The 25688-nt window shown below is 36.2% G+C and overlaps 1 protein-coding gene and 1 long non-coding RNA gene across 3 annotated transcripts; both read left to right on the top strand.

Moving 5' to 3' along the window:
* The first annotated feature begins 1544 nt into the window (after window positions 1-1544).
* Window positions 1545-3777, top strand: LOC311097779. Its single transcript, XR_014609324.1, has 5 exons — window positions 1545-1583; window positions 1772-1920; window positions 2129-2193; window positions 2413-2581; window positions 2700-3777. It is a non-coding gene; the product is annotated as an uncharacterized lncRNA (long non-coding RNA).
* Window positions 3778-9841: 6064 nt separating this feature from the next.
* Window positions 9842-25359, top strand: LOC311096816 (uncharacterized protein). Of its 2 annotated transcripts, XM_084136213.1 has the most exons (9): window positions 9842-10044; window positions 21605-21702; window positions 22160-22331; window positions 22424-22711; window positions 22888-22959; window positions 23128-23190; window positions 23458-23522; window positions 24284-24330; window positions 25210-25359. In XM_084136213.1, the coding sequence occupies exons 3-9, from the start codon at window positions 22187-22189 to the stop codon at window positions 25256-25258; spliced, it is 729 nt and encodes a 242-aa protein (XP_083992339.1). In that variant the 5' UTR covers window positions 9842-10044; window positions 21605-21702; window positions 22160-22186; the 3' UTR covers window positions 25259-25359. The 2 variants fall into 2 exon arrangements, with proteins under 2 accessions (XP_083992339.1, XP_083992340.1); XM_084136214.1 differs by lacking the exon at window positions 9842-10044 and having other exon boundaries at window positions 21364-21702.
* Window positions 25360-25688: the final 329 nt, after the last annotated feature.

Below are 25688 nucleotides of genomic sequence, written 5' to 3'. Positions count from 1 at the left end.
AGAAAAATGACAACTCCTAAACTAAGAGTGAGTCTTCGTTGCTATGGATGACGTCATTACTCATGCACGAGCTTGACTGAAGTGGCCACCTTGATTGGCTGATGATTGTAACGCGGGAATGATTCCAAACACTTCCCCTACGATGATGAGTGACAGGTGACAGGTCTGAGAATGCGTGCGCTACACAAGTAGTGCGAAGGACGGAAGATGATGAATAACTGAATAAATAGCCTAAATGAATAAAGAGTAAGGCAAAACAAATAGCCTAGTAGCCTAATGAAACATATGGATTGATGCAATATCTTTGCAACATTATTGAATTAATCTGTCACTATATGCCTCTGTCTACGTTTGCAAAGAGAAGAACATTTTAATTTGATTCACAATGAAACGTTACAATTAGTTTACATGCAATGAGTAGCCTAGTTTTGGTTGTTGTTGGTGGCGTTATTGCATTATGCCTACAATGCAAAATTGTTCCCTCGTGATTGGAGCTCCTGTAGCCGCCGCATACGCATTTCAAAACATCGCGACGTGAAATGCCACAAAAAGCGGTTTGTGAAGGTCTTAGTGAGTCAGGAGTCCTCTCGACTTCTTTTAAGCTGTCCCAGGCTTAGGTGCTACTTTTAGGGCTAAAATGCTTCGTGAATTACTCTTAGTCAAAAAAAATTAGGAGTCCTAAAGTTACGAGTGACACGCCCATTATTTTTAGGAGTTGCTCCTAAATTCGCCAGTTAGGAGCTACTTTTAGCCTTAAAATTCTTTGTGAATACGGCCCCTGATGTGTGGTAAAGATAAGAGTTTAGCATCGAACGTGTCTAAATCTGACTCAGATGATCCAGTGTTATTCTCTATGATCAACTTCATGAAGATAAAATGAGTAAAATGATGTTAGAGCAGAGGAAGAGCTGATGACACAAATCTGACTGAATAATAAAAGATTAATTAAAACTGTGAATAATACAGTAAAAAACTTACAACTTTACTATGATGTGTAAATATTTACTGCTGATAAAGATTGGGCAGAAAGAAGAGCTTGTGTTTGAATGTAAAGTGTTATTGTGTGTCAAATGTTGGTCTGTAATATTATTAGAAAACATGAGATTAGTTTCCACTGTTATGCTTATTAATAATCAACTATATCTTACAGACGAAATAAGTATAAAATATTAAAATAAGGAATTTTTTAAATATAATATAAACTTATTTTTATTTTATTTTAACACTTTAACGCTCTTATTTTAACACTTTAACACTCAAAGTGTTCAAATAAGAGTGTTAACGTATTAAAATAAGAGTGTTAAAGTGTTCAAATAAAACACTCTTATTTTAACACTTTAACACTCTTATTTTAACACTTTTAACACTCTTATTTTAAACAAGATTGCTCAAAAAGTTTCCCTGTGTGGGTTGAGCTAAACCTGTAAAACAGGAAGGAGTGGCGTGTGGTGTCAACAGTGACAGTAGGAGAGAGGCGGGGTTATAAGATGAAGAAGGAGTGGCGTGTGTAAGTGTATAAAGTCAGTTCTGCTCCTCAGACTCTCAGTAACACTGGAGCTTCTCTCTGTCCAGATCATCACAAGGTAATTAAACACTTTCATCTTTAAACATTTTATAAGAGTATTTTTTTAGATATTAATTATGAACAGAGATGTTACAGTACAAAGTATTGTAGTGAAACTGAAAGATAAATATGTATTTAAAAAATCACTAAGAAATGTGAAATTTCACTTTAACTATATATTAAATCTCTGTCTTTTTTTTCTAACAGATTTATGCAGAATCTGAACACAAGAGAAATGAATGCATGACAGGAATATATCTGGACCATTACAAACTACAGAAGAAGGACTTTATCTTTATATATTCAGTGTGATTTAATAAACTCTGGATTATTCTACATCTCTCTTCTTCTCACAGGCGAGAAACATGTTTCATATTTCATTTCTCATCTTTACTGAGGAGCTTTATCTTCATATGATGACTGGATTATTTGCTATTTTATCACAAATGTTTTAAATTCTATATTTTAAGTGCATGTTCTCCGTTAGATGATCTGAGTCTATATCATCAGTTCAGTCTCTGTATTATAATTATGATGATAACGGGTTGTTTTCTTCATTTACAGTCTCTGTTGATCCAGTCGGAGCTGTAAAGTGTCGTTCTGATGAATCAAATATGATCAAACATGAGGTGAGAAGAGAAAGATGTTTATTATCAGGACTCACACATAAACTCACATTTCTATATTTGTCATTTGTCATCATCATTGATTATTCTGAATATTGTAGAGTTAATCTGAGATGCTGTAATAACACTGAGCTCATGCAGATGTTGATCAGGAGTTGATCTGATGTCTCGTGATATGATGTTATATCGCTTTAATGAAACTCTGTCTGTGTGATTGAACAGATTCAAATGAAGAGGAGAAAGAAAATCAGCAGAAATCACAGATCAGCAGAAAACAAGAAGACTGAGAGAAAAATGGAGGACAGAAATGAGACACAAACCAGTGAATCACCAGAGGAAAGAGGACAGAGACTTGATAGATGTGACAGTATGGAGAGACTAAATCCAGACTGTGAGTGTTTGATTATTATGGAACTTAATTTAATCCTTCATCACATTTTAGTCTGTTTTAAATTGAGAACATAATCCAAAGCAATGAGGATAGTCTGATATATATTTGTGATTTCTAGTCTCCTGTGATCCAGACGAGCCTGTACAGTTTGATTCTGATGTCAAAACTGAGGAGATTCTCATCAAACCCTTCATCATGTTCTCAAGAACAGCTGTGTTTAGGATTTATGTATATGTTGTATATATTTCTGTATATATTTTTGTATCGAAATTTTGTACGACAAAGCTAGACAGAAATCTGTTGTTGTATTTTGAATATTTCAGTGTATTTCATCTGGACAGTTTACATATTTAGTTAAATTTTCATATTTATAAATGTATACAATTAACAAGCAAGTAATATTCACTTCATATTGAAGAGCATTAAATTGTCCAGTGTTTGGCCAAATCTTGTGTTTGACTTCTCGTACTTGTGTATATTTTTCTGGCTTTAGTCACATGATATTAATACTGTAGTTCAGAGACTGACTGAATCTAAAGGGTCGGTGGGCCTTTAACGGTAGTTGTGTTAGGAAGTAGGAATTACGTTTGTGAAATCTAACATAGCACGGCGTTCGTGGCTCGACTAATCGAGACTGTTTACCAAGATGGATCCTGTCTGTAAATGCGTAATGTTCTGTCTTTATAAAGTATCTTCTTATTAAACTGTCTGTACACTTACAAAGTTCTCAATGCTTCGGTTTGCATGTAGGGACCCTCATTATGCTACCGTGTTAGTGTGAGGCTATTTTGAGCCTTGTTAGTGGTATTAACTAGCGATTTACTTTTACTTACTCTGTGCCCCATATACTAGTGTTATGAGCTAATCTGTTTTTAAAGATAAAACTCTTTACATTCGATTTTAATGAAAACGCATCTCAGAGAACGATCGACTCGGTAACCATGTGTTAATTACCCCTAGGTTCATTTTTCACTGGAATTGTCCTTTAAGAGATATGCGATTCATATGTTAGTGCAAAGACTATGTGGACTACTATAAGTTATGATAAGGTGGATTTTGCTCATGTGGTTGATTAATGATATGTATATTCTGGGTGTTTGTATAACACACATCTTTTTGCATTGGGAAGTGACTTAAATATTTGTATTTTGAGAGTGTTACAGTATAATAAAACTTAAAACCAAGCATCATGCCACAAAAAGCTCATGTTAAATCCATTCATTTTTATTTACTGTGATTATATCTTCCTGGTGTGCTTTACTTTCAGAAAGTGTGGAAACCACTTGGAAAATGAAGTGAGTCTATAAACTACTGTAATTCTTTCTTCACTATAACTGTAATTATAGTGCCCCCCCCTCCCCACCCCTTTTATTTTATCTTAAAACTGTTTTTAACTTTCATGGCCTTTGTCGCTATACAGTTATTCAGTATTAATCCCAGTTTTCATGACAGCATTTTTTTAAGAGCAACTATAGTTTGTGTTTTCTACACTTTCCTTTCCTCATAAAACTGACGGAATAGGAGCTGATGTTTTTGAGTGTTGTTGATTTTGTGCTTCATGATGATCCTCATTGAGCTTCAGATCAGATTCTCAGATTTTCTCTTCACTGTTTCTGACCCCTAAACTAAAGGCTGAGGGCCTCTGGTGGAGCAGCAAGGCTGAGGGCCTTAATATAATAAATATAGATGATGATGTGATCTTCTGTTCTTCTGACACTGATTGAACTGTGTGTCTGATCTTATTCTCATCGTAACATTGAGTGTGTTTGCAGTCAGAACTCAAAAGAGTTATAATAAATATCATCCTGTGAGCCAGCATCTCATTCTCTTCTAATGTAGGACATTTGTTTTAGTGAAATCATCGAATACATGCCATAGTTAAGACTAGAGAGAGACCAGCATTTTTAAACTGATAAATCCAAAAGATGTTTTGTTTTCACATTTATTTGACGATGTTCACTAAATTCATCTCACATTTTCAGACAATCTAGACAGAAGTTATCGAATGTTATCTTGTTTTGTTTTTATAACCATTGGCATTTACTTTACATTTATTAAGCAGACGCAAAATTAATATACTTGTATATGAAAACAAGTCAATCAATCAATCAATCTTTATTTAGTGTTTGATACAGTATAGATTTATTCACAGTAAACAACAGTCAATAATGCAAACAATTCAATTCAAGAGGAATGAAGAAGAAATACAAGTGATTCATCATAAAGAGGAAATAAACACAAGAAGTGCAGGTAATATAAAGTTTCATGAATTGTTCAGAATAGTAAAGCTATCAGCTGTTTCTGTGGAAGAGTTCATGTCTGATCTTGTCCACCAGCTCTAATATCAGTCAAACCCTGCAGGAGTGAAACACAGTTTACTCTCTGACCTTCGCTCATAGACACAAAGTACAATGTGCAAATAAACACAAAAAGTTCTGGGCCCGGTTTCCCAAAGCGTTCTTATCTCTAAGTAGTTCTTAACCTATTCCTTAACCTCTCTCTTAACCTTATGGGACGGTTCCCGAAACGTTCGTACGCTAAGTATATCTTCTGTAAGTCACACTTTCGTAAGGTTGGTCTGGACCATTCGTAGCTCTCTCTTAGCGTTGTTGCAGGTCTATATGAATATAATTCTGAAGTTTTAATACACCCAGACAGTATTAAATTAGGCTAATTCAAGTGTTTTCATGCAAAGAATAAAATTGTCATTACACTGATTGTTGTTAGATTTTTAATTATATTATTATACAATATTATGAATTGAATTAAAACGCTCTTTTAAAGGCCAGTGAAAGCATAGGCTACTGTCAGTTAAGTCCTACTCGGACGCTAATATTGTTTCTCATGGGCTCGTCCGGTATTTTAAACATTTACTGGGGTAAGTCGGTGATTTTATTGCCGTCCGAATCCATAATATCAGTGTTTTTCTCACCCAATCCGCGTAAAAATCCCTGGCCAAATTAGTACCTTCTGTTTTTGTGACAAACAGGTCGTGTGGTAATTTAATTGCCGTCTGAATCCACATCTCTGAGTTTACAAGAGATTCAAAATTCACGGTTTAAATCCTTTTTGATCACTGCCGAGCACCGTACGCAAGATGTAAACTTTTATTACTGAAATGCTGGAAAGTATTTACACAAGAACAATATTTCATCGCAGCTCCACCTCAGCGAACAAAAATGGGAAAGAAAAGGCGGCATGCAAATTTTTGAAAAGGTTATTGTGGCAGCAATAGGCTATGTTACAATTTTAAAATATGTAGGATAGGCTATTATAGGCTATTTATAGTTTGGATTATTTTTTATAATATCCAATAATCATAATAAATTGCAATTTCAACTATTTCTGAAGTGCTTCTTTTATAAAGATGACCGCTTTTTCACATAAACAGCCCCTGCACGAGAGAATAATTGATTCTCGAGTCATCGATTTCAAACAATTCAGCAGCATCGCCACGGACAGCGCCGGGTCACGTCGCACGTAAGAAGCTATATCTTAAGCAGCTTTCTAAGGTATAGTTCGGGGAACACACTTAGGAAAATAAACAAATTTGGTAAGATATATCTTTCGAGTCTTCTTAGCAGGCTAAGAGTGAGCGTTATCGGGAAACCGGGCCCTGGCTGGTTTTCTAAAGAGAAAACACTATCAGAACTAGGGCTGGGTATCGATTCAGATGTTACAATTCGATTTCGATTTGACTCAATGAATATATATTTAATACAAATCCTATATTTATAAAAAAGAAAAAGAAAAAAGAAAAGTGATAAAGTTTACAAGTGGTCAATTAATAAAAAGAAATTAAGAGCTACAAACCTGTATATTAAACTCTTTTTATTTTAGGTACACTTGGGTACATTAAAACAGAATCATATTTACCTGTGCTCTTCCTGTCTAACAGGTAGGACATATGCAGAAATTGAATAAAGTTATCAAACAGTCTGCGCCACATTAATTATAAATTAGCCTATATATAGACTAATCCTTATTAAAGTTACAAAAGTTCTTTAGTCAAGAGCAGTGTTTTTCTCTGTTCCCTTTGTTCTTTGAATAACTTTAACGAAAGAGATAATTAGTGGCTACTGTGTACTGTCCCTTTAAAGGAACACTCCAGCATTTTTTGAAATAGGGCTTATTCACCTTCTTTCCTACATTTAGATAGGTGGGCAAATGCATTTTTGTCTCAGTGCATGCGTTGTTTTAGTTTGACAGGGTCGGCGCTAGCTTAGCTTAGCATAATGAATGGAATTCTTTGTTGCCAGCTAGCATGTCCTGAGTAAAAGTGATTAAAAAAAACCCACCTAATTACTTCTTGTGGCCTGCGTATTCACAACGAGTACAAATAGCGATGCAGATTAACACTAGGCGATTTCCTAGGCAGATATTGACGTGGGACTATATTAGGGGGAAGCACAGGCGAAGCACTGCTAACGTTACTTGGACGCAGGTATAATATGGGTCGATCTATACATGCGTCATGTTTAAAATAATCACTTACTCTGTGGACAGAGTGGACCAGCCGCTGCTGACTATTATCTCACACGCACCTCATTCTCTCACGAGTCACAACTCTTCACGTTCATCATAAGATTGCTCTTATGTTATGAAGATACTCGACAAAAAGACATTTTGGCATAATTGTGTGTGTTATTGTTCGTTCAAGTGTGAAAGAGAACTGTATTCTGGCATGCTGTTTTGTGCGCACGCACGATATTAGCGCGAGTCTTTCTGTGTGTCACAGTCAGGACATTCACAGGCAGCGCGTTCATTTTTGTCTTATCGCGCATGAATGGTTTAAAAGCATTTGCATGAATAAGAGCAATCATGATGTAACACTAGCCAAAGGATGCTGCAAAAATGAACAGATGCTGCGTTAATTGCGTTAACAGCCCAAATTTGTTTATTTCATTACAAAAAAAAAAAATAATTGCGTAGGCTTGACATCGTGATTGTGATATGATTAATCATGCAGCACTAGTTGAGGTTATTTTATGATTAACATAAAACAAACATAGAATCTCACAGCATTAGCTATGAAATGGAGTTTGCAAGCCTATGAACAGTGGAGGAAAACCAATGCTGGCTTTTAGGTAATAGATAAATAAATATGGAAAAAAAATCGATTTGTGGCGTTTGAGAATCGATTTTGAATCGACCACATTTTAAAAAACGATTAATCGAAAAATCGATTTTTTTTTATTTTTTTGCCCAGCCCTAATCAGACCTATAACTAGGGATGGGAACCGAGAACCGGTTCTTCTTCAGAACCGGTGCCCAGTGAATCGATTCCTTGGAACCGTTAGTATGCCTGCTTAACGATTCTGCTTATCGGTTCCGCTCGTTCAAATGTGACACGACGTCACACACGTGCTGCGTTGTTTTGGTTCAGAATGTAGCAAACAGGGCCGTGCACAGACATTTTGAGGGGCAGTGGCTTAAACCAAAAAAGGGGGCACTATAAGGAGTTTGAATGAGGCAGTATCATCTTAATACAGAAAATTAAAAACAACTCTTTTATATGGGCAATAAGATTACAATTAGGATTTAGTGCAAAATCAAGTTATGTTGTTATAATTACTCTTCCAATTAAATAATTCAATGTCAATGCCAGTTTAACTGTCTGATGCTCAGTGGGCTCTCACTCTCTGAGCTGCCTCATCCTATGGAAGTAGTATAGACATTTAATTTAATATTATACACTTAAAGTATAAATTGAAATGATATACAGGTTACAACAGTTATAAAGTCACACCAGGGTAAAATGCGCATTTGACTTAATTCTCTTTTATACCACTCAATGGCACAAATTCTGCTCAGCACTTTTTTTCATAAACGCTTTTGATGATGGACTTGGAAATTTGGCTGATCATTGACTTGATCAAAGTTGATTCTGTGCTAATTTAATCTACTATTTTATATATATTTTTTAATGTTTTAGACTTATGTAGCAATTTAAATACAAAGATCTCAAGAATCTTGTTTCTGTATTTTTAAAATGAAAATTATGACAGATAGCCTATATTTATTGAACAAACATTTATTATTTAATTTATCAAAATAACTCCAAAATTGTTATAAACTTTACTAAAGTGATTGGTTTGAACAAGTATCAACTTAGACATTATTAAAAGCATATTAATTTAGCTTAAGTATTTTTATCAATACTGTGTCTTACCATGCTGGTTTTACCCCGTGTGTACCTCCTTGCCACCTCATACATTAATAAGATTTTTAAACAAACCACCTTTCTGATTTATTTTCACACAAAATCTGTTGCTCCATAAATTTTCAAACATATATTGTTCTGCAATCATACACTGGGAGTAGTGAGAATTAGAATTCTTGTTCAATCAAATTATTTAACCTGATCTAATCTAATATAAATAACACTAATAAATAAATCACGAATAAATAACATTTTCTGTTGTTTGCAGATTTTGTAGACAAAAAAACAATGCCTTCACAAAATTAGAAGAACGGAGTGAAAAAAGAGCAAAGACAAAGCCTATTCAACATGGCAAAAATTGAATCAAAGTTCTAGAAAGCCAGAGGGTAAATCATTATGTATAGAATATTTAGCAGACAGTTTTTCACACTTTAACTCCTGTAAATATATTTCCCATTATAATCAGTTGCCTTAGTTGATATAGTATCTATCTATAACATACATCATATTTATAATATTTTAATGAGACCATATTAACATTATACATAATAAAAAGGTAATATACTATATATTATCTAAATGTGTTCTAATCTAAATGAATAGTACCTTAGTATAGTAGGTTACAAGGTGGCTAACGGCACAAAACACATTTGCTTTTCTTCCAAGAACATGGATGTTGCACGAGTTGTAACTTGTTAGCACTATTTGAAGACCAGGAGCAAAACATTTTGCGACAGAAATACAAAAACATATTACCAAAATACTAATTTTGTGGATCGACTACTGTCTGTAATGTGGAATGTAATTTGTAATCTACCTGTGAATGGGACGAAATTCTATTCTGAATCTGTCGTCGAAGAGCGGGCACATGCTTGTCTATGAGTGACGCTGCGGAGCGAGCAGGAAAACACGGAACGGATTAGCGGAATCAGTGGATCTTTAGCGGAGCGATAACAGAACGTTTTTATGGGAATCTTCTGGAGGGTTAGGGAGGGGGGCGAGAGGGGCACCTCAGCTGATGAGGGCAGAAGGGCAGTGGCTCTAGCCACCGGGCCACCCCCCTGTGCACGGCCCTGGTAGCAAACACTATGAGCAAACATGGCATCGAGGCAGAAGCGCTCTGACCGCGTCCTAACTACATGCGACGCGACGGCGCGACACGCGATAAAAAGTATCATTTTCCATGTTAATCAAAGTTTAACCAGCCGCGACACGCGGCGATTCTATTTGAAACGGATCCTATTTTACTGCGACGTCGGGCTGGAACAACAATCTCAAAGTGTGGCAATGATAATATCAGGTACTATTTTTGTGCTTTATTTAATGTTAAAAGCGTGTATAATGTGCCTGAATATCATTTAGTGCTCCCAGCTTTGTAGCTGTAAAAACAACAATGGATAAGTCACATCAGATCTTGAAATTAAACAAATGGAAACAAAAACGTTAAAAATGTGAAGAAAACACGTGTATTATTTGACAAAGATTGGTTTAGTAACTCAATAGCCTAATCCAAATGAGCACTGTTAATATTCCAAAAGACACAAGCTCTTCCTAAACTGTTTTCAGTCTGTGTTTTTAGTTTTTATGGCACATAAATGGCAGTTTTTTTTTTTTTTTTTGTCCGGACCAATGAATGTGAAAATTATCAATTTCCTAATCCTAAGGCACTCTTCTTGATAATCTTTCAAGGCACACACTAGTGTGCCATGGCATACTGGTTGAGAAACACTGCCCTAGGCTATAGGTCCCTGGACTTTACTTTGAGAAGTAGCTCACCTACTTTTAGGTTTGTTCTGAGGTTGCTACACATAATTTGTGTATACTCTGTGCTGTGTCTTCTGATCAGATATTAAAGCAAGTTAATACAAACAAATTTGTACTTATTCCCTCACTAGGGATGGGAATTGATAAGAATTTAACGATTCCGATTCCATTATCGATATTGCTTATCGATCCGATTCCTTATCGATTCTCTTATCGATTCTTATTGGGTGAGGGAATAAGTACAAATTTGTTTATAAAAATAGGATCCGTTTCAAATAGAATCGCCGCGTGTCGCGGCTGGTTAAACTTTGATTAACATGGAAAATGATACTTTTTATCGCGTGTCGCGCCGTCGCGTCGCATGTAGTTAGGACGCGGTCAGAGCGCTTCTGCCTCGATGCCATGTTTGCTCATAGTGTTTGCTACATTCTGAACCAAAACAACGCAGCACGTGTGTGACGTCGTGTCACATTTGAACGAGCGGAACCGATAAGCAGAATCGTTAAGCAGGCATACTAACGGTTCCAAGGAATCGATTCACTGGGCACCGGTTCTGAAGAAGAACCGGTTCTCGGTTCCCATCCCTATCCCTCACCCAATAAGAATCGATAAGAGAATCGATAAGGAATCGGATCGATAAGCAATATCGATAATGGAATCGGAATCGTTAAATTCTTATCAATTCCCATCCCTAGCTATAACGTCTATATTTGTACATTTTCATCTTTTTCTGTGTGAGAACAGCAATGTCCCAAAACACAATATCATCATATTTTGACTGAAAACTGTGACGAAACAAAGAACATGAAAGAAAGATTCTTCTGAAACAGGGTCACTGCAGACTAAAACCGCACACGCGCGCAAACACACACATGAACATATGTGCACATGAACACATATCACTTGACTATAGCCTTTGATTACATACACTATATTTCCAGAAGTGTTGTGTCTTCCTCCATTCTGCACAGCTTCTCCAGAGCGGCTGCACGAGCTCTTACACACTTCATGATGGATCTGTGTGTGTCTATCTGACATCTCCATTCGGTTATAACACGATTCCCTGCACACTCACACACACACACACACACACACATTATTATCCATTTTTTTGATTACTGATTTCCATTTGATTCTGATTATTGTAATATCGTTTTTAATTGGAAATACAATGGTTTTAAAACTAAAATCAGTGTAAATTAAAAGGAAAGTGTAATAAGCCTGTGAGTTATGAATATGAATCAGTTTTATCAGTGCTACTCAATGTAAAATCAGCAGGTTTTTGTCATCTTTGTGTCACGGTGCACAACACGTTTAATGGAAACCTCAGTATCTCGACTCAGGATGGTTTCAGCTCTTTGGAATAAAATCTGATCTCGAGTTTCAAAGTACAGAAACATTCATGTCCCGTCGGCTTAGAGTTTAAGACCAAATGATCAAGATCTCTTAAAGCTGCACTTTAGGGTCAGTTTACACTGAGAGGGTTACAGTGAGTCTAACTCTTTAAAGGGTCCTGGTTAACTTTTGCCTCTTGTGTTTACTGTTTTACAGCACTAGTGCAAAATGTGTTTCAGTGAGTGAGAATGTGTGTAGAGTTTCACAGAAAGAGTGCATGAGATTGAGCGAATATATACGGAAACCAGACATGAGGTTTAAGCTGAAGTTTAAACATCTGTTTCACTTGTGGTCGGGTGCGGTTTTGGGTAATTCCCAGAAAGGTTGTTGTTGCTCAACACTGAAGATGAGCCGTTAATGCTATATTGTCTTGAGATTCTTATTTGAGGAATAGGTTATGTTTTATTCTCATTGAATTTCGTAAAGCATCTGAAAGTTGTGTTTTTTGAGGGAACTGTTTTTTAAATTCAGTAGTGAGGTCGTCCTGTGGATTAAACACTTCAGTGCATATATGTTTGCCCGGTTTCACAGACTAAAATGCAAATTATGGGTGTAAATCCATTAAACCGCAAGTCAACCGCTTTAAAAAATGGTCATAATGAGATGATATTATTCTACTGCCAGTTCAACCATCAAACGTCCCCCAGAGGCGAGTGTAGTGAGAGTGAGAACACAAGTGTAGTTTATCTGAACCCTGAACCACACAGACTCTCCAACAGCGGATACACAGTCAATACTAGAGACAATGACACATGAGGGCTCTTTATACACACTGAACAACTCCAGGGACACAGCTAGCAACAGTTTGTTAATGTGACAATACATTGTGTTAGTTTCATTTTCCAAATAACCAGTGGAGGAATGTACCGACACACATTTACTCTGGATTAAAGTATAAATCTGAAGTACTTTAGATTGTTATTCGACTTCATCTCAGAGGCAAATATTGTACCTTTTATGAGAAACTGAGTTTTTACACATGGATATTAGATTTTGATATTATAAAATATGAACAGTATATAATAGAAACACAAAGATCAGGAATAGGAATAGTTTTCTAGATCAGGAATAGGAATAGTTTTCTAGATCAGGAATAGGCAACGTTCGGTCCCGGAGGGTCACTGTCCTGCAGAGTTTAGCTTATAGAATGGTTTTGCATGTTAAAATATTTTATGGTTTGATTTTTGAAGATGTGAGATAATTTCATTTATTCCTCCTCTTTCTGAGAACATGTCAGCGAATCTGAGTCCGCCCTGCAAACCTGTTAGTGGTGTAAGGACCACCCATTGGCCCAACGACAGAATCCAACGGCCTGGCGAAGGTTTAATGCGTGTATGTCTTTTCAGCGATCAGTGAAGTTCACTTAATTTATTGGAATTTAGTTTCAATATTAGTTTAGCTCTACGCTTAATCTGACTCCAATTTTAAATGATAATCAAATTTAGATTGTGTTTCTGATTAGAAAATAATCATAAATACTGATTATGAATTCATTTAGATCTTTGATTACTCTGAGTATCCCTTTCAATTATTAATTCACTAAGGGACCCGATGCCGCACAGAGTCACACCCCGGGTTTTCGTGGATCTCACGGACACAGCCTCGTCAGTCTGATCTTGGTCAGAGGGTGCAGGGTTAGCTAATACCTCTTAAGTCGGTTGCCTACTGCTCACTCACACAAAAAAGTGTCGTTTATTTAGCCACTTCCGTACAACTTGCCAAGTCAGTGATAGACAGAAATCAAAAGGTCTTCAGATGACGTGCTACTGCTCCATTCATCTGCGCCTTTAGTTTGACCTATCCTGGACACAGAGCTGCGGGAGCACCAGCCTCCTCATAGTCTACTGAAATAATGATTTCAGAAAACTTCAGAATAAATCAAGATGTAACATTTATTTGTTAGGTAAAAATGTATCATGCCAATTACAGAAGAAAATGATTAAAAGCCAATTCAGAAATAATAAATACATGACATCACTTACTCAAAGATGACTCTAACAGTAAATAATGCTTTCCTGACAGAAACACACAGGTGTGTGTGAGTGTGTTCCAACAGGAGAACACTGGAACATCACTGTATGGGGGAAGATTGCTCTGTTACCCATCCTTAAATACCCAGAGGAGAAAAAAAAGGGTTATACAAATATTGTTTAGAGTTGTTTGGGCCAATCCATGTCCCCCAGGGGGTAGCACCCGGTTTTGGGAGATATCTTGAAGAGATATCACCCAGAGAGGAGAAACAGGATCCTCCTGAGTTCTCAATCTTTCTCACTAAAGCAATGACTGCAATGAAATTAAGACCATTTTAACAATCGCACTGAGACACTTAAAAATGATACCAAACATGGAAAGGAAAAAACAACATATTCACAAGATACATCATATGTGATATATAGGCTAGTCATTCTTAATGAACTTTCAATGCCTTGAGGAGGGAGGAGGGGGGATGAGCTGAAGTCAAACAAGGGGACAAGGAGATAAGTTTGGGCAGGGCAGTGTCCTGTGCTCTGTCTTTGCTATCTGCTGTCCAGTGCAGGGCTGCCAACTCTCACGCATTGAGCGTGAGACTCACGCAATTGACACTTTTCACACGCTCTCACGCCACACATCCATTTTCTCACGCACAGAAAAATTGTGGAGCAAAGAGGTACTTTTAATATTAAACTAATTCTCAGCTCTTAGATTCCGTCAATTTTATTACGAAATTCAGACAAAAATACGTTTGGCGCTTGTAAATGTGACGTGACAGATCGCTGAGCGCCTCAGTTCAAGTGCACGTGAACCGATCACCTGTTACTTTTTTATTTAAAGATGCAGTACAACTTACCGAAAGCATACATAATATCGACCAATTAGTGTTTTTCAACCACGGAAAGAGGTCAATATAACAGCAGGAGAACAATTATGTCACATAACGTTACATTTACCTCAGGAAAGCCATTTAACGACCAAAGCATGTTAATTGAATAGAAAAAAATAGCTAGAGAGGAGATTTTGCTGAGCACTATATTACATATTTATTATATTTTTACTTATGTCATTAAATAATTGTTATTATAACAAAAACTGCATTATATTTAATTTAATGTTATTTTTAACCTTTAATAATACCAGCAGATTGGGCCCTCTATGTTTACAGCATTAGGTGAGATTATTTTTTTAAATAAAATTTAAAATAAACATGTATCCAAAATAGTCAATATTGAATCAAAATCGGAATCAAATCACAAGAATAGAATTGAAATCTTGAAATTTTTGTCAAGCAATAATAAAAACTGTATCCTATACCAGCATTGTACAATGTAAACATTGTAACTTGTCACTAAACTTCATAAAATTCTATTTAGTTACCAAATGTTTTGACAATCACAATTACACTTATTGTGATGCAATATTTGTTTTTACAAAAAAAATCTCACTCCAAGCTAAACTCAAAAGTTGGCAGCCCTGGTCCAGGGTGCGTTTTACGGCTTTATTGCAGGTTGAGTTTTGTCTTAGCAGGAAAATCAGTTCTTACAGTGGACAGTGGAAACATGCACTGATCCCAGATGATGTCCCGCCGGCAGAGGCTTTACCAGCGTCTCTATAGTGCAGCTCATCAGATCTGCTCAGCTCAAGAACAGTCGACACAAAACACAACTTATCTTGTAAATAGTTGTAAAAATGTATAGAACAATGTATTTTGTATCATTTACAAATGAATTGACATAACAAATATAAATGTGCAGAATAATTTCTTTATTACATTTACAAGTTATAATTTTACCAAAATAATGCACATAAATAATTTTTTGTTTAATTTACAAATTATAATTCAGTAGATAAAAATAATGTAGGCCTATACGATTGTTTTATTTACATTCATTTTAATTCACATAACCAAAACTTTATTCCTCAACCAGTCTGTCAGGAAGAGAAAACACTCTGTCCATTCTCTCTGAGATCTCCTCTCCTCTGTCTCTGAACCCTCATGTCCTCTCGCTGGTCTGAGATGCGGTCGAGAGAAGAGAGAGACTCAGGAGGAGAGAAAGAGCAAACCGGACAGATTCTCTGATTTCTCTTCACTGTCTCTGATCCTGTAATATAATCTGATCAGATGAGAGTCTCTTTCTGCTTCATATGAGACACATGATGATCCTCATTGAGCTTCAGATCAGATTCTCTGATTTCTCTTCACTGTCTCTGATCCTGAAACTAAAGGCCTTTGAGTTTCACCTCAAATCTACTTCTGACATCTAGTGGACAAAGATGAAAACTGCAGATCATATTCTGTGTGTTAGGAGGAATAGAAAACACACACTCATACAGATTTATTTACAATGCCTTCATTTCTATTTTAAACAAGTGACATTCTCTCAGTTTAATTCACTGAATGTCATTCATTATCAACTCACAAATAATAATGTGATTTTACATTTTGTGTGAATGACTGAACTTCTAGCAACTTCTGCTTTAATGTATACTATGATGTGTTTGTGAACAGTAGATATTGAGTATTGAGTAAGTGTTGATCTGTTGTTGTTCTGAACAGCTTCAGTTCGTCTGTTAAAGTCACTAATGTTCTGCTGATGGAAATCAGTGTTAATAAATCAGAGATGATTAAATGAGCAGCTGATGGAGTCAACACGGTCTCACCCCTATTCGTCACATACTGCCGTTTGGTCATTTCCCCCTCACGTCCAAAAGCCGACGTTGAGGGTACCCCCTATTCGTCGCTTGACAACGGAGAGGGTCGTCCGATAGATTTGAGTGCAAATCCCTCATCTTTGAATTCTGACGAAATGGGGTTACACCAGTGGTGTAGTCTAGTTTTTTGTAGTGAGTATACTGTAATATACCCCCCCCCCCCCCCCCCCCTCATACTCACCCATCCCAGAGCGTCACCCCATAAGCACCACCACAGTCACTAATGCATACAGTATGCATCGACATGAAATTGAGAGCATTATGAAATATTAGGTGTTATCAACATGTCAATTTATTATAAGCAACACAAGACTTTAACAGCCAATGACATTTACAGCTGGGGAGACTGGACTGATTTTCTACTGTTTAGTGTTAATCACCATCTAATTTAGCCAGTTAAGAGCTACATTTAGCCTTAGATGTTATATGAATATGGTCCCTGAAGCACAGGTTTTATCAGCTGACAATTTTCCCAAAAAAATAAAATAAAAATAATAATGAAACATTATAGGCACAAATACAAATTTACTTTTAGAAATGGTGTTTAAAAAGAAAAAAGAAAAAAAAAGGTGTTATTGTTTTGGCAAGTTTACTGTTTAAATTATAACATGTATGAAAACTTGTGTGATATTCCCTTAAAATAACGTTTTAATAGATTTTATTATTATTATTATTATTATTATTATTATTTTAAAATTCATTTTACTGTGCAATTTCTTTCTAATTTCTTTGAGTTAGACCAAACTTTTATTTTGGTGGGTTAGACATTTGAGTTTCTGTGTGTTTTAATAAACTATTATTATTATTATTATTATTATTATTAGGCCTACTTGAAGTATACTCTACTGTGCAATAGTAATATATTTCTGTTATCATTTCTTCAAGTTTTACCGAACTTTTATTTTGACAGGCTGTTTTGAAGACATTACAGTTTCTATGTGTAGGCTATATGAAACGAATGAATGACGATAGTTTTGTCAAATTAAATGGTGAAATTCTCGTGCAGTGACTCTCATAGCAGCTCTGCGATGAAAGTGCACATGTGTATCCTATCCTACATCATGTCTCAATACAGTGAAACGCTGAAAACACCACGAGCGTGCGTGAGTCACGCGTGCTTCAGTGTGTGTGTGTGTGTGCGTAGTGGAGCACACACTGAGCGCTCATTCCCAGAGACGCGTAGAACAATTGCAGTCTCTTTTAACTTTAATATTCACAGACACTGGTCCATATCATATCCCTACTTTTGATTTATTCATTCAAAAATAGCCAAATTCCGTGATGACGTTCTGCTTAGCAAGCTCCATTTGTGACTGGATTCCGCGATTCGGTGTCGCTTCGCAAACACTGACGGGGTGAATTTATGAATGAAAGTGTGAAAGTTCTGACACAAAACGAAGTTGTTACGTATCCTCACGATTTTTTAAGTGGGTATACGGAAATCCTTGGCCTTTTCTAGTGGGTATACGGCGTATACCTGCGTATCACGTAGACTACACCACTGGGTTACACATCCAGTGGTTTGCCTGCGCTGGAAAGAATGGTTTTAGGCGACTGATTTTATGCTGCAAATGTGTATTTTGCAGTAGCGTGCAGCGCATATTGTTACAATCATTCATTGGTGCGGTGAGCATACATTTTCGTGAGGCAGAAACCCTTGTCTGAATGGGTATCACGACCTTTTCTTTTCTCTGTTCTATATCATTTTGGGCTACTTTAAAATTACATAATTACAGGACTTTATATTTGCTGTATGCTTAACACATGCCTTAATTTAGGTGGGATATTTTTTATAATTTTAGATAACATAGTTTGATCATTTCCCCCTCACGTCCATATGCCGACGTTGAGGGTACCCCCTATTCGTCGCTTGACAACGGAGAGGGTCGTCCGATAGATTTGAGTGCAAATCCCTCATCTTTGAATTCTGACGAAATGGGGTTACACATCCAGTGGTTTGCCTGCGCTGGAAAGAATGGTTTTAGGCGACTGATTTTATGCTGCAAATGTGTATTTTGCAGTAGCGTGCAGCGCATATTGTTACAATCATTCATTGGTGCGGTGAGCATACATTTTCGTGAGGCAGAAACCCTTGTCTGAATGGGTATCACGACTTTTTCCTTTCTCTTTTTTTATATCATTTTGGGCTACATTAAAATTACATATTTACAGGACTTTATATTTGCTGTATGCTTAACACATGCCTTAATTTAGATGGGATATTTTATAATTTTAGATCACATAGTTTGATCATTTCCCCCTCACGTCCAAATGCCGACGTTGAGGGTACCCCCTATTCGTCGCTTGACAACGGAGAGGGTCGTCCGATATTTGAATGCAAATCCCTCATCTTTGGATTTTGACGAATTGGGGGTTATCCATCCTGCTGGAAAGTATGGTTTCAGGTGATTAATTATGCTGAAAATGTGTATTTCACAGTGGCGTGCGGCGCATAGGCTACTGTACAATAATTGGCGCGGTGACCATACATTTTCGTGGGGCAGAAATCCTTGACTAAATCGGTATCACGACTTTTTCTATCTCTCTCTCCTTTTTATTTATTTATTTTTTTAAATATAATTTTAGGCTACATTAAAACGACATAATTGCAGGACTGCATTTGCTGTAGGCTTAAAACATGCCTTAATTTAGGTGGGATTTTGCCGATGGTATTTCAATTTGCAATTGCTTATACTATAGTGATATAGCCCTACAACCAGTGGTGTAGTCTACGTGATACGCAGGTATACGCCGTATACCCACTAGAAAAGGCCAAGGATTTCCGTATACCCACTTAAAAAATCGTGAGGATGCGTAACAACTTCGTTTTGTGTCAGAACTTTCACTTTCATTCATAAATTCACCCCGTCTGTGTTTGCGAAGCGACACCGAATCGCGGAATCCAGTCACAAATGGAGCTTGCTAAGCAGAACGTCACCGAATTTGGCTATTTTTGAATTAATAAATCAAAAGTAGGGCTGTACAATGAATCAAATCTCGATATGGACTAGTGTCTGTGAATATTAAAGTTAAAAGAGACTGCAATTGTTCTACGCGTCTCTGGGAATGAATGAGCGCTCAATGTGTGCTCCACTACACACACACACACACACACACTGAAGCACGCGTGATCACGCTCGTGGTGTTTTCAGCGTTTCACTGTATTGAGACATGAGCTACTACATGTGCACTTCATCGCAGAGCTGCTATGAGAGTCACTTCACGAGAATTTCACCATTTCATTTGATAAAAGTCATTCATTCGTTTCATATACAAACACATAGAAACTGTAATGTCTTTACGACAACCTGTCAAAATAAAAGTTCGGTATAACTTGAAGAAATTATAACAGAAATATATTACTATTGCACAGTAGAGTATACTTCAAGTAGGCCTAATAATAATAATACTTTATTAAAACACACAGAAACTCAAATGTCTACAACCCACCAAAATAAAAGTTCGGTCTAACTCAAAGAAATTAAAAAGAAGTAAAAATGAATTTTAAAATAATAATAATAATAATAATAAAATCTATTAAAACGTTATTTTAAGGGAATATCACACAAGTTTTCATACATGTTTTAATTTAAAGAGTAGCCTAAACTTGCCAAAACAATAACACCATTTTTTATTACAGTATATTACAGTATACTCACTATAAAAAACTAGACTACACCACTGCCTACAACTTTGCTTTTTATGCGACAAAAAAAAAAAAAGAAAAAAAAAAAGAATAGCCTACTTTTATAGAACTTTCTTCTGATTATGATGTTGTAATAAATTAAACAGCCTACTGCAGAAATGTTTTTATTGCTTAATATGGACATATCCTTTGGCAAAGTGATGGATGCATTCTGGGAAGTTGTGTGTTTAAATGTAATATACCCGTGTTTCCTTCACTTAGACATTTATGCTGACCCCTTTAAAATTATATTAAAAAATATTATAAAAAAATATTAAGACTGTGCTTTTTAATTATGATTGATATTTTGGCGCAATTTTGTGCAACACGTCACTGTGTGCGACCATCGCAGAAACCATTGCCCAGCGCGATTCCACCACGGTAAGTCGCTTACAATAGTCTCATAGAAAGAGAAATAAATACAACAGTCTCATAAGAAAGAGAAATGAATAAGCATTTACACGCCCAAAATTAATAAAATTACGAGTTTATATATAAAAAAAAACATGTTGGAGGCCTATAGCCTAGGCCTATATATATGCCTACAACATGTTTTTTTTATAAACTCGTAATTGTATTAATATTACATATAATATATAATATGACGAGTTCAGATGCAAAAGCCTTTAAGTGCCATCTGAAATTTTCTTCTAGAATTCTAGAATTTTCTTCTTTTTTATAAACTCGTAATTTTATTATATATATATATATATATATATATATAATATATATATGACGAGTTCAGATGCAAAAGCCTTTAAGTGCCATCTGAAATTTTCTTCTAGAATGGTCATTTTTATCATGCTTGTATATTTAAGTTTAATAATTTCACTTAAATGCAATGCAAATTACCTATTAATTGTCATTTAAGTGAAATTACTGAACTTAAAAATACAAGCTTTATATACTGTAAATGATCATTCTAGAAGAAAATTTCAGTTGGCACTTAGAGGCTTTTGCATCTGAACTCTTCATATATACAGTGTGTGTATATATATATATATATATATATATATATATATATATATATATACCGGTAGGCTATACATATACACAACATTTTTTTTTGTGTGTGGAAATAAACTCAATTTTATTTTGGACGTGTAAATGATTATTGGGGGAAAGGTTATTGGGGATATATAGAATTAAAGCAGAACAAGGATGTGTTCAAAATACTTCTTTTTGAAGCCATTCATTTTTTATGATATTGTGATTGCATGAATGAACAAGAGCAGGATTTGCTTAACTTCTTAGTCTAGTAGTTATTCATATTGTAATATGTAGTTTGGTGATCTATTCTTTTTTGATTTGTTCTTCTCTTTCTCTACAGGTTCCTTAACCATCTGAGTGGTGGTAGCTTTTTAGAGGGACGGAGGACCTGGGTTGCTGCCTCTTCTTCACTCACTGTAATCAACTGAAAGTGTAAAGGTCGGGATCAGAGAATATAGATTAATTTGTTGGTGTTGTTTTAAGTACATCATTTACCAATTTAATGAATATAGACTGGCATAATACCTGGTTATTGCACCAAATTAAATTTGCAGGAGTCTGCACAATATAGGCCAACCTTTAAAATAAAGATTGCTGTTGGCATGAGGTAAATCAAACTTAAGTTTTGTGAGGAATGTCAGTATTCAAAGATGGTTTATGACTACAGGAAAGCAAATAGCTCGCTTGGCGACTTTGTTTCACACCTTTTCTGCACTTAATATTTCTGTGTATTAATTTTACAACATGTCTTTAATAATACTTAACACTTGTTGAAAGCGTGAACAAATATTTTTTTGTCAGATTAGGTCTTTAAATTGTAGACGGACTGCCATATATGTAGTAATGTAGCAATATAATATATTGGAAATGTGTTAATTATTTTGTTTCATTTCAGGTCCAAAAACTTTCTGCCTTGGGCTATATGCCCATATTATTTATAAGCCAGAGGCACAAGGGCACAGGCAAGTTGATGGCAGATGTAGTCACGCATCTGCCACCAATGCAAAAACACACGCGTTTCTTAACCAGCATGAAGAGGGCATATGACTTCATAATCAAACTGAATGGTAAGATAATTTTATGTATAGTTCATTAGTGTTTGTTGTTGATTTCCTTGACAATGTGTACTGAATTTATATTTTTGCAAACTTCACAACAGATGTGCCCCAGCCCCAGCAAGACCAGCCCCTCCACCAAGACCAGCCCCAGCCAGACCAGCCCCAGCAAGACCAGCCCCTGCCCCTCCAGCCCCTCCACCAAGACCAGCCCCAGCAAGACCAGGCCCTGCCCCTCCAGCCCCAGCAAGACCAGCCCCTCCAGCAAGACCAGCCCCTGCCCATAGACCAGCTAATCCCACAAGACCAGCAAATTATTACACTTGAACTGTTTACGATCGACTCTCAGGCTCAGCAGCCTGAGGAGCCTCTACTACCCAGGAACAGACAAAGTAAGTAATCTTGCATTGCACCACATCTGTAAATTTATCCTATGTTTTTTTTTTTGCAATCAGTGCATAATATAAAACAAGTTACACAGGGGGAATTTCACCTCTTTTAATTAATTAAGCCACTCCTCCAAGATACTGAATATAAAATGCTTAACCTTTTTCCCTTGCACCTTAAGCCCCACTATCCAAACCAAGCCAAGGCAGACGAGCCCCACCATCCATTCAACGTCAACTAAAGAAAAGACAAAGTAAGTAATCTTGCCTTGCACCGCATCTGTAAATAGGCTCCATGGTTTTGTAATCATTGTATTAATATAAAGTTAACCAATGTGAATTTCACCACCTTCTATTAATTAAGCAACTTCCCCAAGATACTGAATATATAATTCTTAATCTTTTCCCCTTGCACCCCTAAGCCACAGGTACAGGAGCCACACAAGCCCCACCCGCTACCCTGGCCAAAAAGAAGAAAACAAAAAGCAAGTAGACATTCTTATATTTGTTAAGTGTTGTGTGTATTTGTTTCTATTCTTTGCACCCCATGTGTATATCAGCAGCCATGTGTTGGGTGTAAAGGTGTTTTTGCATGTAGCCCCCTTTAATTGGACCAAACTCAGGGTGTATTCACACTTGGTCTCTTTCAGCCCTCAAAGTGAACTAAGAACAGTGACTCATATATGAACACCTCAAGCAAACTCAGACCCATTTGAAGTGAACCAAACTTTTTTTTGCCTTTGTCATTTAAGGTTGCAAATGCAGTCGACAGACAATGTATCTATACGATAAGATATTGGAAAGACGGATGAATGGGGTAAGATGTAGAACCACATTTTTCATTAGGCTGTCTGATTATCTCTTGACTCATGTCTGTCTCATCTTTCAATCCACATGTGACAAAACGGTATCACTGAGCAGTAGTTATCAACCCTCTGACAAGTGCTACCCCTTACGAAAAAAAAGTATACTTCAAGTTAATTTTATGAAGTATACTTAAGTAATGTTCAAGTATATTTGTAAGTATACTTTATGTAGTAAGTATACTAATATCAATGTGTACTTGTAGTAGATTTGTAAGTGTACTATTTCAATACTGCTTGGGACTAAATTGGCCCACTTTTAGTATATAAAAGTATACGTTTAAGTGTACTACAAGTGTAAACTAAGTACACAACTAGGTTTCTTATTTTTAATACATCTTTACTACAAGTGAATTTATAAGTATACTAGTAGTTTACTATTTTAATACCAGCAGTACATTTTTTAGTTAATGAAAGTACGCACTGAAGTGTACTCTCAGTAAACTACTAGTTTAGCAGTTTATACTGCAAGTATACTTGTACGTTTTCTTTAAGTGAAGATAACATTATACTATTTATATATTATTTTGCACTTGCAGTATACTACTATGTTCAAATGTAGATATTTTTTATACTTGAAAAATACATTTAACTGTACTTCATGCTTTCTTTTTTATCAACACTTGAATGTCGGTAAGTTTCATAAAGGCAACATTTTAAACAAAGTGTGTGTGTGTGTGTGTGTGTGTGTGTGTGTGTGTGTGTGTTTCTGCAGGGGAAGGCAGCAGAGGTCAAAGTGCGCTGGCTACCTTGCTCTTCCTGGTAAGTGATGGCTGATGTCACTTAATCCATAACCACACACGGTATTAGTGTTTTAAAATCTGGTCCCTTTCAGCCTTCAAATTGAACTTTGAAGTGAAAGTGGGACTGATAATTGTTTTGGGCCCAAGGAACTATCTAAGCATACTCGGATCCCTTTTAAAGTAAACTGAACTGAGACCACATGAGAACATGTGCACACCAGCCTTCAAGTAGTCATCTGGCTCAAGTTTGGTCATATGACATCTGAAACAAATGCATTCTAACCTGTTTGCCCTATACATTTGCTAATTCTATTTTGTTTATTTGGGTTGTTTTATACGGTGTTTGCCAAACAGCAGTTATATTTCCCATTACGAACCAAATGTAGTCCAATTAAAATGGCCTGTGAGGTCAAATGAACCAAGAACATTTGTGTTCTTTGTGTTCACATTATGAGTTCACTTAAAGATGATGCAGATCACTTTCTAGTCCACTTCAGCTCTGATGGGGTCTTAAGCCCAATTCATAGTTACATGTAGATGTGACGCAGATGCCTTTGTGGTGCCATTGCTTCTTTGCTGACCCCCTCTGCGACCAACATAGAGACCTTTAACCACATAATTTCTGATGTGGTTAACCCGATGCAGAACTTCAAAGGGTTGATTGTAGGAATGACTGTGTCCAAGCGACTGAGTCCAGTAGTTTTCACTTGGAACAAAATGACTGCTGTTTGACAAATGCCATTTAAAATAAACCAAAATAAATTATCCAACAGAAAAAGGGTAAACCTTTATTTTTCAGCTTCAGATGACATATCTTCAAACTTGAGCCTGAAGACTAGTTGTGAGCTGTAGGCTGTACTGTATGCTGTGTGTAAGATGACTTGTGGACTATTTACAGTGGCAGAGTCTGGGAGGACACCTGGGAGCCGGCCAGCAAATTCGCCTGATGACCTGTACTATTACTAATACTATTACTACTACTTATACTGTTGTACTATTTGTTTTGTATATATTTGTCAATAATTAAATTCACAATTGTTACATTTTATGATTGGTCTGTCCAATTCATTGACTGCACTGAATAATTAATGTGTCATGACTTTGTACTGCATTTGATGGGAAAAGTAAGATAGTGGAAAGTTGCATGTAGTGACAGTCAAGTCAAGTCACCTTTATTTATATAGCACTTTTTACAATACAGATTGTATCAAAGCAGCTTCACATTGATAACATGAAAATAATACAACAAAGTTTCTTTCTAAAAGAAAATTACGTCCTCGTCCATCTTAAGGCAGATTAGCAAGCCAAACTAAGCAAGCCAAAAGCCAATGGCCTAAGGCAACCAGAACAAGTACCACATTGACATTATACTAACTG

This window comes from Abramis brama, assembly GCF_963993115.1.
Source record: "Abramis brama genome assembly, chromosome: 15".
NCBI lineage: Eukaryota > Metazoa > Chordata > Actinopteri > Cypriniformes > Leuciscidae > Abramis > Abramis brama.
The sequence above is the reverse complement of the archived record's forward strand: the minus strand, read 5'-3'. Positions and strand labels throughout refer to the sequence as shown.

Excerpts from the sequence above, each read along its gene's own strand:
- LOC311096816 (XM_084136213.1), top strand. The coding sequence starts at position 22,187 with ATGCCCATATTATTTATAAGCCAGAGGCACAAGGGCACAGGCAAGTTG. Across the intron at positions 22,712-22,887 it reads ACTACCCAGGAACAGACAAA|CCCCACTATCCAAACCAAGC; the intron begins GTAAGTAATCTT and ends TTGCACCTTAAG. Across the intron at positions 23,191-23,457 it reads CAAAAAGAAGAAAACAAAAA|GTTGCAAATGCAGTCGACAG; the intron begins GCAAGTAGACAT and ends TTGTCATTTAAG.